Raw genomic sequence first — 18,040 nt, forward strand, 5'->3', positions numbered from 1 at the left:
GACTTCTTCCTCTCTCCTATTTCAATCGAAGTCGCCTGGCCTCTTGATCCTGCCTTCCCCAGCTTTTTCATTCCTGTCTAAGCAAAATGTACACAGCTTCAACTCATAAAATAACTCCCTCAGCTCTACAGAATTGGCTTTTGAACCATTGGGCTTTTGAACAGTTTTGTATTGTGCATCTGCATACATTGTGGATTCGCATTTTTTTTAAATGCACTTGTACATTATTTTTAGGCAAACATTGTGAGGCAAACTCACTAAACAGTTGCTCCATTATGTTTTAATTCTGTTTTGTTTTGTCTTGTCTTGTCTTGTCTTGTCTTGTTTTTGTTTTGTTTTGTTTATTTGTTTTGTTTTGTCTTGCCCTGTGTTTTTGTTTTGTTTTGTTCTGTTTGGTTTGTCTTGTTTTATGTTGTTTTTATGTTTTCTTTTGTTTTATTCTGTTTGCTTTCTTTGTTTTGTCTTGTCATGTTGTTTTGTTTTAGCCTGTTTTTATTCTGTTTGGTTTTGTCTTGTTTTTGTTGTGTTTTTTATGTTTTGTTTTCATTCTATCTGTTTGATTTCTTTGTTTTGTCTTGTTTTTTGTGTTATTTTGTGTCATTCTGTTTTGTTTGTTTTGTTTTGCATCCTTCACAACAGAAATAGGCAAAAATATCATGCGAACTACATATATAATACATTTTTCGGCATGTTTGATTATTAATTTGCATATTTATTTGCATGTGCAAAGAAACAACACTATGTGTGGGCGCAATTTATTCTCATTGAATTCCCCCATTATATTTCTGGCTACTTATGAAGTGATTTGTTGATAAACTGTATTTATGCTGAAGCATTACTTTAAATAACTCGTTAGTGTTGTTATTTTTTTTTATTCTACCTCTCCATGTATTATTTAATTTCATAGCTGTGCTTCCCAGTTGGTCTCATGCCTGTGGCTATATGATCAGTCAGAGCACAAGACATTAACACTCCGGCCGTAATGAAATGGGCAGCACTAAAAGCACACAGGACACTGCGAAGATAATTATTATCTCCGAGGGGACGGTTAATTGATAGTCGTTTGAAGTGATAATGATGATAGAAAAGTAGGCTGATGGATTGTGGCAAAATAAGCAAGATAGGCCTACTCATATGGTTGCATAAAATACTAATGTTTACCCTCAGCGCTGTTCTAAATGTTGCCATGGAGACTGGTTAGTGTAAATACTGTAATTTCAGTTATGGAATTACAACGCATCATCTGAGTCACACTTCCACAGGAGAGGCAGCTTGTTGTAATAACAGATAAGAAGGTGGTTATCAGCACTCATAATATCCATCAGTAATAAGGTGTCAGCAGCATGCAGGGTGCTTTGACTGACACAGTTCATCACTGTGGGGCCCAGCTGTCATCTTTCCCATTATCCTCAATGGTGATCCCCAAGGGTGTGTAAAGAGATTGATTTGATGGCTTCTCTTGGGTCGGTAATATTACAGTCGTTTAATTCAGCTACTGGCCGCAGAATAGAACGGCAGTTCCAGCTCAATGACCTTCAAAATCAAACAAAGTGAGACGAACACCATCACCCTGAAAACATGACAGGAACAAATCAAAATTGTAGTTTTTCCCTTTATTCATGAAACACAAGCAGAATGAATTTGAGTCCAAATTGTTTGTAAACCTAGATTGTTGCATGATTCTGAACACTGTAATTAGTTCTGCTCGTTTTATGAATCAGGCATTTAATAGTTTTGCTGTTTCAGATGAACTAATCGTTGTGGTTTTTAAGTGAAGAACGCTGCACAATCCAAAACTTGTTTCTCTCTTTTACATCACATTTGCTGTCCTTCATGTTTGTCCCATCCTTTCATTCTTAAAGATAAGTGCTAACACAGAACAGCAAGTGCAAACTCAGAGAGGCTTTCAGACTTAACCATCTCAGGTGTCACCTGCTTCTGCAACCCAATCCACTGACCTGGAGTCAGTTTTTGCTTGATTTTATTGCATGTTTTACATGTATGTGTTTTTCTGTTTGTCTAAATGTTGTATGTGTATATCTAGTTTTCAGTGTTAATTCTGGTATTACTTGGTTAGACGGATAACTTTTTGCATAACATGAGAATCCTGGGTGATTTATTTTGTGGCTAAAATCAATGTGAATGTCTGCCAATCAAGTCACACCTTCTGCAGATCATGCACTTTAAACCATGATTATGTTAACATTATATATTAGTTAATGCACTAACTAATGTGTTAGTTGTGATTGACCGATAAAAAATACAAATATATCAAAAACTTTGTATAAAAAGACAACTGTTTATTATTAGTTCATGTTCAGGTCCATTAAATAATATTAACAATAATAATATTAATTAATAATATTTATTTATTTAACGTAGTTTACTATGTTAATAAATGGATCCTTATTGTAAAGTGTTCTCAAAAAAAAAAAAAGTTTGTTTATTTATTTACTTTTTCTGTTGGTGCCCTCAGTCGAAAGTATAATTGTCGAAATGCATGACACCACTTTATACAGCTAACCAAGTAAACCAAGTTCGAAGAAAGGGGTCTTGGTTTTCTTTTCAATTTCATGGTCTACCCATCCTCTCCTTTCATATAAGATCCTCTTCTCGCCTGTGTTGCTTTTTCGGCAGCACAGAATAAGATGGGAGCAGCTGTTGTTCATGGTCTTTTGCTCTTCCCATGTTCTCTCAAGAGACGCCCATTTGCGCACATTATTTTCCCATTAAAGCCTGCTGGCAGCTGGTTAAAATTAATTTTTTTAGTTTCATTCCGCCTTCCACCAATTACAGTGTGGGACTATGGGGTGGGATTCGAGTTGGCGAAGATAAATACATTTAATTTTCACATTGCGTTTGGCTCAAACCTGTTGCCCCCTTGAAAGATAATGTGGTAAAATGCAAAAACCATGAATGAATAGTGAGGTGTAACCTCACCTGCGCAGGTAAAGTACCATCTATCCCATCTACTCGCATTCACCGTCCCAAAACAGATGTCATTTCACCTTTTTTTCTGCGTGTCCCATCTCATCTTTCATCTAACACCATGTTATCATTGCAGAACAAACATAATGAACGAGTCGATCTCTTGGATTTAGACACTGACCTGTTGCTGGTCACCAAGGTAAGGTGGACAATGATTGGCTGAAATTTCTTCACTCCCGCCCCGGGCCTTCCCATGATGTCGTTTTGATTGTAAATGTCCTAGAAAACTCCTCTAGCTGTAATCTAGCTATAATGTAATAAGTAATGCACTATGGCCCATTCTAGACTCCAGTAGAGTCTCAGTACAGGAAAGTAAATGTCACGCTACCCGCTGTGAACAGTTTATAGCCCTGCTAAATCCCTCGTCTCATGCGTTGTACCTTTTGCACTAGTCTCCTGGAAGTAATCTACTTACTCATTCCTGACCTTTCTTTTTCATAGTCAAATGACAGAGCTCTTATAGATAACCCCAGTCTGACCCTGTTGAATAGGTTGGATTTTGTGTTCCCATGCTAACTGTGCGGTTCATAAATAAACTGGAGAAACGTCCTTGTGCCCTTCTCCCCGTGTGACCATGTGCGCAAGATTTTACAGTGCTTTCAAAGGTCACGCACATAGTCGTGTTCTTGCGTGTGCTGTTTTTTATTTTTTTCGATTATTAGAGACAGACGAGCCAAGACTGTAAATGCCAGCATAACGTCAAAGAAGAGAGCGCAATTATTCTTTCATAAAGAATGTGCTTTAGCGCTTTTGTAGATGTAGGTGTGAAAAAAGAGAGCTGCATTTTAGGAAAGATCCCTGTGGTCTGGCCTCAAGCGAATGGATGTACGAAATGCTTTTTAGAAGCAGCGTAGAAAAGCTTTTCTGTCATGCGCCAGTCACTTTAAACAGCTCAGAAAATACTCAGCTGCTCCCCGCTAGCAGCACAATATCTGTTTTCTGCTAAACACACTAAACAAGGACACGTTAACCACAAATGTTCAGAAACAGGTGCACTGAACATTGTAAGTGTCCTCCTGGTCTTTTACATTTGCCCTCCGACCACTTGTGAAATAATCATTGTAAAAAAAAAAAAAGAATGAAAGATCTCTGCTTTAAGGACTACTAGTGAAGTGAAGTGACATACGGCCAAGTATGGTGACCCATACTCGGAATTCGTGCTCTGCATTTAACCCATCCAACGTGCACACACACAGCAGTGAACACACACACACACACACACCGTGAACACACACCCGGAGCAGTGGGCAGCCATTTATGCTGCGGCGCCCGGGGAGCAGTTGGGGGTTCGGTGCCTTGCTCAAGGGCACCTCAGTCGTGGTATTGAGGGTGGAGAGAGCGCTGGACATTCACTCCCCCCACCTACAATCCCTGCCGGCCGGGGACTCGAACCCACAACCTTTGGATTACAAGTCCGACCATTAGGCCACGACTTCCCATGAATAAATGATTAGTTAAAACATGTAATTAGAAGTCTACTCAACAAGCGATGACCAAATAAATGGCATTTACAGACATATAATGAATAATATGTTAACATGAATAGTTTGGGAAGTGCTTAAAATGACAAATTAAGCTATTTTTTCACACTTGTTAAATGTAAAAAAGAGCATTAGGTGAAGTGAAGTTTAATTTCGTTTGTTAGCATTCAAAAATACAACAATCATTCTATAATATATGTTAAAATCATTTGTAGACTTTTTAAAAAGTTAATGATCGTATGAATTGAAGGTTAATGACATTTATAAACTTTAACTAATGATTTGTAAAGCATTATATCATGTCTGTTAATGATTTATTAATGGCGCTTTTAAATCATTGTAAACTATCTGTCAATATCATTTGAAGATTGTGCATGTTTAAATGAATCAAAAGTTTAATGACATGTGTAATCATTTCAATTTATGTTAAAGAATGATCTGTTATTCATTAAATAAATGTTTAATAAGTGCATTGGTAAACATTAACAAGCATATCATCTCATATTTCTAGCTTTGTGAATATTTATTAACTAAAGGTCTGTTAAGAATTATGTAAAGTTTGTTAATGAATTATTAATGAAAGTTATTATAAAGTGTTACTAGAACAACAAACAGGAACAAACTACAATCAGACTTAGCTTTGGCCTGGTTTTGTTTGAAATGACATCGCCTTTAAGAACAAGAAGAAGCCTCTGCCCACTGGTTACAGGATTACATGATCATGATTAGTTTAGTTTTTGCTGCAAAATAAATCATGTGCAAATGTTACCACAATCTTTGGAAAACAGCTGCAGCAAATTCAGTCATTTTGGGCCTCAAAAATCTGAAAAATGTCCTGTGAAATCCTGGTGGGATTGATATGGCCCTGTTCAGAAATAACCCTGAATACAGAATATATCCCAAGGAAATTAATTCATTATCTTTCTGGAAATTAGCTCATCATGTGATTTTATGCAAATCCATGCTCTTGTATGGAAAGGCCTGAAAAGGTTTGTGGTTAAATGTATGAACTGAGCCGATGGATGGATGGATAGATAGATAGTATCTGTGTGCTGCACATGGTCGGTAGGTACTGGAATCATCATAATCATCATGCTTTGTGTTTTTGCGTAATTTTATAGCAACCCACTATGATTTATGTAACTGCTGTCATTTATCACACAACTCACTATCCTTTATTATTCAAGCCACCTTATGTATTCAAACCACTGTTTGCCCAAGGTAGGTTCACTATTCTGTGGCAAAAGTTTGACTGACATGGCAGTGAGTGCTGAGGTGAAACACGTCTGATTTTATGCTGGAAAATGTTCCTCTGTCATCTGCAGAATATCAACCAGTTACAGCTTTTTGGAGACATGTCCACCCCTCCTGACATCACGTCTCCCTCGGTGAGTGACTCTAGATGTTAAAATATTATAGTAAGTGTATGTTCAGAATGGAATACTATCATACTGCATACTGCACACTGCATATAAATTAAATCAAAATTAAACTTCTGTCATCATTTACTCACCCTCAAGTTGTTCCAAACCTATATGAACTTCTTTATTCTGCTGAAGACAAAAGATGATATTTTGAAGAAACAGTTGATGGTTGCCATTTACTTTCAGTATTTTTTTTCTTCCATTCTATGGAGGTCAGTGTGCACCATCAAAATACACATACAGGTTTGGAACAACTTGAGGATGAGTAAATGAGGATGTAATTTTAAGCCGTTTCATACATACTCTAACTTTACACGTTTTTGAGCAGATGTAGTTTATTATAAAACTACTGTTTAGTCTGATATGGTTTTCCTCTTCCACAGACCCCAGCATCTCCGGCTAATACTCTGGACCCCACGCTGGCCCACCAGACTCCATCCGAACTGTTCACCCCCTTCAACCCCGCCTCTGTACCCTCAGGTAGGACAGATTTCTCTTTCAGACAATGTGTGTGTACAGGAGAAAAATAATACCAAGAAAACAGAAAAAGGAGACATGGAACGGGGCAGAAGCAAATTAAATAATGTGTCTGTCTAGTTCTGGCTAAATAAGGTGTCCCGTCCTCCTGCTGTAGAATATGAATGCTCTCATTACTGGCTGCTGTACTGATCTGCATGATAAATGCCTTGTAGAGGACACAGCGTTACCCCTACCTGCTCTGTGTGTGTGTGTGTGTGTGTGTGTGTGTTTGTGAGTGCATGATGTCTTTTTAACATGCACATCTGTTCTTGGGTCATATCATACATTTTTATTATGCTCTTTTTCCCTTATGTCCACTTAGCCAAGGTTTTTTGCACCACCAATGGATAGAATTTAGTTTTTCATCACCATTTTCACTTTTTAATTAAATTAAACATATTAAGTCAGCTTTCTATAGTGCTTTATACAATACAGATTGTGTCAAAGGAGCTTCACAAAGATAAACATCAGTTACTGTTGGTTCAGTTCGGATAGGGCTACATATTAAAATTTGTATTTTAATTGTAATTAGTTCTGCTTCCATCAATTTATTAAGCATAGCTTTAATTAAAACAAATACAAATATTATTATTATTATTTTTTTTGCATAATCTAACTAAACTACTTGGATCTTTATACAATATCTTATTAAAAGGAAAATTATATGCATCATATTTACTCACCCATGTGTTTTTAAAGCTGTATGACTTCCTTTTTTGTGTCTCAATGATTTTGTCCAAATTTGTGCCAAATGTTGTTTTGGACCCCAATGACTTTAATTATATGAAAAAAAAACCCAGCTGAAACATTCTTCAAAATATCTTCTTTTACACATATGATTTGCAGAAGAAAGAAAAATGTATACAGATTTTGAACGTAATGGTGAGTTTACTGAAAATACCTGAAATAAAAACAAAACAAATCTTTATTTATTTTATTTATTTGTTTGTTTGTTTGTTTGTTTGTTTACTGCAATAAATTCTAATATTTAGTTGGAGTCAGGCACACAAACACAAAACACCATCATGCTTACAAACATTAACCTAAAATATTGCAAAACAAAATTTAACCACATAAAATGCCACTAAATCTGTTTCACGTCCAAAAATTGTACATTTAACAATATTTTCCTTTAAAATTACACTAAATTTGGATTCAGTTAAATCTATGACAATTTTTTTCATAGTACTGTTACTATCATAAAATCAGTAAATCATTTACTGGTAAAATTCTGATCATTTTGTACATACTGGACTCTGTATTGTAAAGTGCTACCACTTTAAATTCTACAAGAACACTCACGTCATGATATTTGAACCGGTTATTAAAAACAAATAGCCCTTGTGCAGTGATTTTGCTCTCCCTGGGACATCTGTTCCAGCCAGATTGACTTCCTCTGAAACAGTAAACAGTACAACATTGATATTTGTGGAATCAAGTAGTGTATCATCTGTCCCATCTGTCTTCCATTTCTTTCCTCAGTCAAACTCCCCTCTGGGTTGTAAATTCATAAATACCAGGCTTGACTCCACCACACCTGTCCTGATGGGATTCTCGCAGTTCAGTTATGATAGCATGAGCACATTTTTCACCCTTGTGAAATCATTTGGGCTTTTTTCAAGTGAGAGTTTTTCCCCAGAGTGCTTTAAGGGGTCTGGCCCTGCTGGCAGTATATAGTAAGTCACTTTGGATGAAACTTGTGTGCTAAATGGGAACATAAATCATCTGAACGAATGCACACTGCTTAATTATGATATTATTTAAGAAACCTACTGTATAAGAAGCTGTGCTGTATGTGAACATAAGCACTATATCTTTATTCTATATTTACAATAGAGCATGCATTTGAGCGTTTATAAAACATTTACATTATAAAATAAAAAAAATATATATATATTTATTAATTAAATTAATTTAGTATAGGCCAATCCTCTACATATCCACGGGATACCAGGATTTGCTGTCTATGCATCCTGATTGGCATTCCATATTTCCATCCCATTTGTAAACGGTGGATCCCTAGTTCAAAATGACTGCCAAGGGCCCATTGCTACCTGACTGAATGATGGACATGCACAATTTTCTTAAATTCACATATAGAACTTCTCCAGGCATCCCACTCACTGGTCCTTGAGAAATCCACAAACCGTTACTGCAATTCCATGGGAACACTTCACAGTTGACAGGATGGATCCAGTGCTGTGTCGTCTCTTCCAACTGGAAGCCATCAAATCCATCATGTTACCTTGTGTCAAATGTTCCCATCCCTACATGAGGTGCGCAGCTCAGTGACATGGTGTTAGCATCATCAATTGAAGAATAACTAGCTAAAAGCAAAACTGCTGTTAACATAAGTTTTTAAATAGTGTGGCAATACCTTCTCTGGTGACAAGCTACACTATTAGTGGAGTAGCGAGAAAATGCTAAATTGTTATTTTTGTAACATTGTACTACATGTGCAGAAATCAACATGCTCAAAATGAAAATTTAACAAGGAGATGCATGGAGGCAAGGGATCTAAATGCAGCAGTTTCAATGAAAAGGAGAAAAGAAAACCAAGTATTTATACCATGTATACCAAGAATGTAGGAAACATATATAGGGGCTGTATATAGCCTATACAGACAAGGGCTAGTGAGAAAATAAAACATACCTGGGGAACCAATCAAAGAAACTACAAAGAACTACAAACCGGCACAGGAAACAGTAAACTCAGAGAGAAGAACTGCAGCATAAAAAAGTCCAAACACGAGATGAAAACCTGTGACAGTTCCACTATTTATTAAAATAATTTAGAAAACAATGTCAGTGTTAAAACTAAACTAAACAATGTTTAGTTAAATATTACTTTTCTAATTAAATGGTATTTAGTGTAAATAAATCTGTTTAAAAATGCTTTTTAAAAGCTAATTTAATCCTAATTTTATGTCAAATAAATAAAAACAAATGTAATTTATATTATTTATATAGTATTGTTTATATTTTAATATTGTGTATCATAAAGAACATAAAAAATATACAGAATTTATCAAATATTTACCATATCTTTGCAAACAAATGAGTAACACAGATTAGTCGAAGTGTGTCATATTTTATTACATTCAGAAATTGTGTAAAATACCATATATTTCCAAATATTACACACTATACAAATTTATTTTAGTTCCCCTCACTCCACAACAAATCCTTTGGATTTAACAACCTTTAGAACAGAACATGAAAAATATAAGTAAAAAAGAAACATAAATTGTATGAACAAGTTTTATTATAAACAGCAAGGATACAAATTCATTAAAAAAAGTACCGCTGTCTGGGAAATGTGTTATACAAATAAACTTCAGTGTGAATGTGTGCGTTTCTCCTATGTTTTGCATGTTAGACATTAATTGCGTAGTATAAATTGCTTTGGAATGAAAGTAACAGCACCTTTCAGATGATAAAAATGGCGATTTATAGAATATTCTGGAAAATACAGCAGATTATTCTCTTAACTTGCTAATGGCAACACCTACACAGAGAAGCTGTGACTGTTTCCAGGCCATTTTTAATGATAAAAGACCATCACAAAGTTCCATTGTGTGAGCAGCCCAGCTGCAGTTGATATCACACCTCTCTGCAGCACAGTGGAATATTCCGGACACGCTCTCACAGTGCGTGTGGCATGTCATAGGGATAAGATACGATTTGGGGTTTTATTATTTGAATCAGCGTTACTCATTGGAAAGAAAGAGCAAGATGTGTAATGAAATAAGCCTCAATGTGAAATGAGTGAGACTGTTGTAATGGCCTCTTTTAAAGGGCGTTGCTATTCATTAAGCCCGGGCCTATTGTGAGCAGTAATTGCAATAGTTCATCTGAGCCATAAAGACCTTTTTCATTATGAAAATCTAGGTCATCTTACCCCAGTCATCAAGAGATCTATGGCTGCAGCCTGAAAGTCATTTAGCGAATGCTAAAGGTTACAGCACAACTACTGGCCTGGCATGCATAATACAGCATTTAAGTTGTTTTTGTGGATCCATGTGAACAAAAGCAAAAGCTTTTCTGTTTTCAAAATTCTTTATGGTTTAAGGTTTCCTTACATCTTGAATACACAGTGAACATATCGGCATGATCATTATTTTCAATTGATCAATAAATAAATAAATATTATGTTTTTGAAGAGTCGCACCACATGACATTTTAAGACCTGGAGTACCTTGCCTTGTCATAAAAGGGTCATAAAAAGACCTTGACACATAATCATGAAAATGCAAACTTTTATGAATGGGTTTCAAAAACAATACCGTTATCGTCTCTGTGTAAACTACGAAAACGTCATATAGACTGAATACATAATACACATGCAAATGACTTATCTGTGCACATACACATTATATATAAATGCGTATATGCACAGACATAGTGCTTCTTTTCAAAGTAAAATCACCAACTACTGGCCTGGCATGCATAATACAGTGTTTTATGCCAAGTTGTTTTTGTGGATCCATGTGAACGAAAGCAAAACTTTTTCGGTTTTAGTACAATTGTTGTTGTGTAAACACAACCTAAAAGTTTCAGTGTCTCTGTCTTTTAGGTTACGTGACGATGGGAGCCGTGCCGCCCGCGTGGGCGCAGCAACAGTTTGCCGCTCAGGCTCCATTAGCGTTTGGCGTCCAGTCCCCATTGCCCGTCGCGCAGGTCTTACCGGGTGCTCAGCCTCTGATCTGGGGTCAAGCCAACCTTTTCCCTGCCACCCAGCAACAGTGGGCTGCTATGGCAGGGGCTCACTTTTCGCCTGCCGCTTTCATGCCTGCCCAGACAGTAGGGCCGCTTCCTGCTGCCATGTTTCAGACACTGGCTTCCATGGCGATGCCTGCGTCCTGCGAGTCGCCCGTGGCCATGGGTGGAGCCGTGGCAGGAACCTCGGCCTCCACAGCCTCCAGTCCACAGCATGGAGAACGCACGCTGCAGAGACAGGCAAAGATGAGCAAGGAGATGTTTAAGGACTTCCAGATGGCAAAGCCGCCCACCATGCCTGCCAGGAAGAGCGAGCAGCCTAACCTGTCCTGCACCACAGACGCTTTCACCAGCTACTTCAGCAGAGTGGGAATGGCGCAGGATACAGACGACTGTGATGACTTTGACATCTCGCAGATGAACCTCACGCCCGTCACCTCCACCACGCCCTCCACCAACTCACGTGAGTAGAATGTTTCAGACAAATGGGATTCGTTCTATGATTTTGACTCGGAAGTTGGGGCTGTTTATGTAGAAATGGGGATATGAGTTGAAATAACCTGATTTTAGAAAAGTTAGAAGTTTTGTGAAACTTTTACACCATTTTCAGGAATAGTTTCAGGTCAGTTCTAGTCAGTTCAAAATTACATGTGGTTTAAACCATCAAATAAAAAGTAATTTTTCCTTACACCTTGAATACACTTGAGTGAACGTATCAGCATGTTCATTATTTTCAATCAATCAATCAATAAATAAATATTATATTTTTGAAGAGCCGCACCACATGACATTTTACAACCTAAACATGTGACTTTTAGCATTGTTAGCTACAGGAATGCCTCCACAGCCACAGGAACCCCAATTAACCTTTCACCGATGTCTTAATTATTTAATACATGTTTGAATAAATCTATCAGATAATGTCTAAAATCTTTGGCAACTTCCATTTATTTATTTCAACAGCTAGAGTTTATAACATCCAACATTTAAATGATTATATATCGGATTGGAAACATAATAATTATCTTTAGAAAGCTGTGATTTTCCTTGTTAGTTCACTGCATAAAATTCAAAAAAAATTTCTGGGTCAAGTGACGCAAGATGAGCAGGTCACAGTAGATTTTGCAAGTTAACCTGAATATATGTTTTAAAAATGATTTTAGAGGTTGGTAATGGTAAAGTTAGGCTTAAGGATCAGTTTAAGGATGTAGTTTTATATCAGAAATGTTGTTTCAGGACCAGCAGAATCACATTACCCTGAAGCGCCATAGACCCTAAATACAGTACATCAACAAAGAAAACAAATCCCACATAGAAAAACTGAGTATCTCACCACATGCCTTTTTCTCTCACGCCTCTCTCATCGCAAGCCTTTAAGAGTGCTGACACGGCTAGACAGGCTTTATCCGTTTCCCACTACAGAACTTCAAACTCGCACCTCATCCCGTCTTTCATCAACACATCCGTTTTCATTCAGAGGTTGAAAGGTGGGCTTTGATGCTGTTGCCCAGAAGGCATTGTCTTTAGTCAGCATGAAAATGACAATTAGTGCTACGGTGGGGAACGACAGCAGGGGAAAGTGAGAGTCAGTCACAAGCCCAGCTGTGCTTCTGGCGAGCAGTGTAATTATCACTGATCTCTAGGGAGTCCTGCACTGTGTGTTGGGCCTGTTTGGATCCTCTCGCTCCTGTAGTGCTAATTATTGCTGCGATGGAACGCCACACCATCGCACGTTTGCACACAAGCAGTCCCTCCGTGAGAGACATTCTCATTTATTAGGTGTCAATAAGGGATTTTGGTCCACACAGGACACTTTCTGACAGGTTTTGGGCTTAAATGCGTAAGTTTACTTACACTGATCATGACCAAAATATATTCCCCTTGGTACAGCTCGCTCCAGTTTGGAGGCAAAATAGCCACTGAATGGTGATAGAAGTGAATTTTTTTATTTGAAGAGGCTTAGAGCTGGCATGAAATGGAAGTTGCGACGGCCTTTTTTCACTATTGTGATGTTTATCTGAGGGAATCGGCTTCTTGAATGAGACAAAAATGTTGATCAGGACTGCATTTTGTACACTGGGAAGTGATTTGATTGTTTGATCATTGCTCATGGATAAATCATTTATAATAAACACTTTAATATTGCTTTAAAAATAATTATAAATTTTTATTTCATAGTGATTTTAACAAACATCGACCACATCAACTAACCAACAGAAAGTAACTTTTACTCAGCCTTCAATAGAAATTGTGTAGTTTGTCGACTTTTTTAGCTTCAGACTCCGATTCCACTGAATCAGAGAATATGAAACATGTTTGCATTTGTTTCTGCTTGAGTTTCTTGTGTTCAGAATGACTTGAAATTCTAAACACAGTCGTTTGTTATGTGATGCCTTTTAAAATCTTTAAATTCAGTTTTAAAAGCTGTGTAGTGTATTCCAGCTTTTAATCATTAACCTGCCTCTTTACCATAATAACAAATCCAAAACCTCAAATGAGGTCATAACATGATTTTTTAAATGATTTTATTCAGGATATATTCTGTCAAATTGTTTGTTCTCTGAGAGCCAAGCTAATGACTTTAGCATTGTTAGCATCATGCTAGAGCTAATAGGTCTGCAACAAAATGTTTGTAGTTGGATATATTTCACACAAAAATAAAATTATGTTGTACACAACTACATGCCAAGTCTTCAGAAGCTATTTGATGACTCTGTGCGAGAAAAATAAAACTGTAGTCGTTATTTACCAATAACCTTCTTGTTTTGATTTGCTTCATTGGAAGTAAAAGTCATGCAACTTTTAGCGCCACCCTGTGAACATTTCAAATAAAAACTGCATCAATTTGTACACTTCCAGTTATTTTAGCTGTGCAAAAACAGTTTGATCGATGGTGCAAACTGATATTTCTTTCATGTATTTCAGTTTCAATTTGTATTGAAATCATTTGATTAAAATCACAAACACACTTTTTAGTAGCACACGTTTTACTACAGAACTCTTTTATTCATCTAGTTATGTACCTATAGCGGTGAATTAATTGGAAGTCTCACAAATTCACAGGAAAAAACTTGTTTCTGCATTGAAAAATAATGAAGTTTTGTAGACCCATAGCAATCCTTACACGAAAATGAACACATTAGATATTTAAGTACAAAGGATATTTCATTGACTGAATCCAACTATTGTTAAGCATTCGCTGTGCTGTGCTGTGACAGCAAATGGTTTGCTGAAGCAGTTTATTATTCCTGTTTTCATGTATAATTGATAAAAAAAAATGAGCCTCGTCTTTAATGTAATTGTGAAAATTTCAGTGTTCTTCCTATTAGACAGCAACATATATTTAGTTTTTCTCCCACAGGATGAAAAATATGTTTGTACCTTGTTAGCGTCACCCGACAACACATCAGACACTTAAATCAGATAATCCAATAAACAAGTGTAAGATTGACTCTGTTTGGCCCAGTACTAACCATAGTTCTTCTTCTGTACAGCACCTACCCCGGCCCCCCGGCAGAGTTCTCCATCAAAGTCCTCATCCCACGCCAGTGACCCGCCAACCGATGACTCTTTTGGTGAGACTGAGGGCAGCCCTAGTCGGAGCGGAGAGGAGGATGCTGTAAGTGCCATTGAATGGGATTGTGGGAAATGTAGTTTTAAAGGTTTCAATATCCATAAATTGGGTACTTGACATAGAATACTGTATGTACGTGGATTTTTAAAACTCAAATTCAAAATTAGGATTCATATGCATGTATATGGAAAAATTTATATTTTAGATCACAATTTTCACAAGTATTTTTATGGACATCAAAAATCCAATTCCCCAATATGCTAATTTCCGATCCCACGTATGCTTTATTATTGCACAAAATACAGTCAGAATAAAAACCTAAAGTTTAAGTTTAAACAGCACTGACTTCTTTGAGAATACAGCAGAAAAATAAGAGCATAAAAATGTCTTCTGCTGTATTAAGATAAGCTGATTTATCACCATAGAAATGAGAGGATGGATTCTTTTTTGCATCCTCTACCCTGCCTGAGCCACTGTTGGGCCATTAAAGTGTTAAATGAGCTTGCGTAACTGTCAAGACGATCATTATGACCTTATTAATCACAGAGATATTTCTCATGGATCATAGAGATTGCAGACTTACCTGATTAATATTGTTCAAATATAAATACATATTACATAACCTGATGAAAACTGCAGTATTAAAAGTGAGCCTGATTCTTCCCTAGTGCTTTTAATATTTATATTTCATCATATGAATTATCACCTCATAAAGAATGTAACACTTAAATATATATATATATACATATACATATAGTCACTCTCATGTTGTTTCAAACTTGAATGACTTATTTTCTTCTATGGAATGCAAAGGGAAAATAGTTCAGTAACTCTTTTTAGTAAAATGAATATGGACTACAGATTTCAAGGTTCAAAAAGTATTCAAAAGCATCATAAAAGTGGTTTATGCGGCTTGTATTCTGGGTCTTTAAAAACCATATGTTAGATTTGTGTTTTAAACTGACCAAAATGTTCAGTAGTGATGTTCCGTTCATGAACTAATCATTCTTTTGAGTCGTTTGATCCAGTTCACAAAACCGTTTTCAATCATGGATTATCTTGTTCTCAAGCTACTGACTTTGTGATTGAGTCAAAGCAGTTTACCTTATAAATAAAGTTAAATATCAATATTTTGGTCACTTAAAGGGATAGTACACCCAAAAATGAAAATTGTCTTACCATTTACTCATGTCATGTTGTTCCAAATGTGTACGGCTTTCTTTATTCTGGAGAACACAGAAGACGTTTTGGTAATACACAGAAGATATTTTAGTAACATTTTCAGTTCCCATTGACATTCATTTTAGCGACTAAAAATACAATGGAAGTCAAAACGTAGTGACAGAATTTTTATACCTACACAGTTTCTGTTCTCATTGAATTGCATTGTAAAAACACAATGGAAGTCAATGGGAACAGAAACTGTTTAGGTATCAACATTCTTCAAAATATCATTTTTTTTGTGTTCAGCAGACATGAGAAAATATTCATTTTTGGGTGGACTATCTATTTAAAGCTACTACATGGCTTTAGAAGACATACTGAAATAGCGAACAAGTCATACGTCCTATTTTATGGTGCTTTTACATGTGTAATGACATGAGAGTGAGTAATTGATGACAAAAATGTTATTTTGGGTGAACTGTCCTTTTAAAGGTTGCTTAAGATGCATTGTGACCACATCAGCGGTGACGTCCACTGTATTTCAAAAACACACGCTCTCTCTCTGCTGATCTCTATCAGATATGACTCATCAGAAAATGCCATGGAAACCTGACTAGCACTCTTTCTCCTTTCTTTTATATTTCAGCTGAACAAAAAGTTTAATTAGTTCTTCTGTGTGTGTGTGTGTGTGTGTGTGTGTCCACTCTAGCTGTAATGGCATTGGGCTCCACACTCACTAAGTCAGTCACTGCACACCCACACACACTGTGATGAGGTGTTAAGAGTGCAGCTCCAGCGGGAATATTCATAAAAATCCAAAATGCTTTAGTCCAAAGCCTTTCATGCGGGAGCACAATACAGGAGCCTTTCTAACCGAGGGGTTTTCACAGCTCCGGTAATGGCCGTGTGTGTGCGGGAACTTATGAATACATCAGAGTGTGGGTGGACGAAGGTGGATTAATAAATGTATGAATGAATAGATGGATGGATGCTTTCTCTTTTTTGTGCAATTAAAGCATTGCCTATGCTTCTGTGTTCTTACTATTGCAGGAAAAAGCATGTAAACTGTTGGATTTACTATGGATTTCCTTTTCCTGCTGTTTATTTTCTTGGCTCTTTCTTCTCTTCCTCTCTCTATTTTTTTTTTCTTTCCCGCTCCATTCTTCTCCGCTCTCTTTCTTTGTCCAGGCTGGAGACTCCCAGCAGTCTCCGGGTGCGAGTGAGCCTCAAGCAGAGCCTGAGAGCTCAGAGACGGACAGTCCTCAGGTCGGTAGCTAGATAGCGGCAGGTCAGGGTAGGTATCTGTCCTCTTTTTTCCTCTCTTCTGCGTGTTGGCCTGCTCCAATAACCATGACGTCACGTCAGCACGCCTTCACCCGTCCTCACCACCATTACATAGACCCACACATTGTGGACGTGTGTCGTGGTGCTCTTTCTTTCTTCTCTCTTTTATCTTTATACTTGTTCTGCTCTCTAACTCTCTTAGGCTGCGTTCACACAGTCAGTGCATTAACAGGTGTGACTCCTGATTTGTCCTGTTAATACAATTATAGATATGAATTCAGTCCTCTGAGACTTCTTATTGTGTCTTTTAGTGTTTTGTAGTTTTGTAGTGTTTTGTTTCTTTTGATTCTAAACTAAATAATTTCTACCTTGATGAGGATTCTTAATTATAAAGGGAGTTAATATTAAAGTTATTAGAAATATTTCCAAATGATTAATAATAGTCTTTTATACTGTAAAGTCGAATCAAATTAATAAATATTATCTAGTTTATTTAATGTGAACAATAATCTCCAAATAATCACAAATATTGTTACACCTTTTTTGAGTTTTTTTTTTAATTAAATGAATACTTTATTCAGCAAGAATGCATTAAATTGATCAAAAGTGACAGTAAAGACGTTTACATTGTTACAAAAAACTACTTCAAATAAATGCTGTTCAGCATGCTGTTCATAAATTCTGTTTCATTCTGAAAAAAAAAGTATCACCATTTTCGGAAAAAAAATATTAAACAAAACTTTTTAAGTTTTTTAAAAAACTATTTGTTTTTAGCATATTACAGTAGAATGATTTCTTAAGGATCATCACAGTAAAAAATCAGCTTTGCCATAACAGTAATAAATTAAATTTGAAAAATATATTCAAATAGAAAACAGTAACCTATA

General features: G+C 36.5%; 1 protein-coding gene across 1 annotated transcript in view; it reads left to right on the forward strand.

Moving 5' to 3' along the window:
* LOC306880456 (disabled homolog 1-like) overlaps positions 1 to 17,147 on the forward strand; it is a gene marked incomplete at its 3' end in the record, with an annotated part of 161,405 nt that extends 144,258 nt beyond the window's left edge. The window contains exons 10-14 of the mRNA XM_079433969.1: positions 5,795 to 5,857; positions 6,277 to 6,373; positions 10,989 to 11,594; positions 14,626 to 14,750; positions 17,058 to 17,147. Of these exons, the coding sequence (XP_079290095.1) occupies positions 5,795 to 5,857; positions 6,277 to 6,373; positions 10,989 to 11,594; positions 14,626 to 14,750; positions 17,058 to 17,147 (981 nt within the window). The remainder of the gene's footprint in view (positions 1 to 5,794; positions 5,858 to 6,276; positions 6,374 to 10,988; positions 11,595 to 14,625; positions 14,751 to 17,057) is intronic.
* Between the last annotated feature and the right edge of the window lie 893 nt (positions 17,148 to 18,040).

This window comes from Barbus barbus (genome assembly GCF_936440315.1).
Source record: "Barbus barbus genome assembly, chromosome: 14".
Lineage (NCBI taxonomy): Eukaryota > Metazoa > Chordata > Actinopteri > Cypriniformes > Cyprinidae > Barbus > Barbus barbus.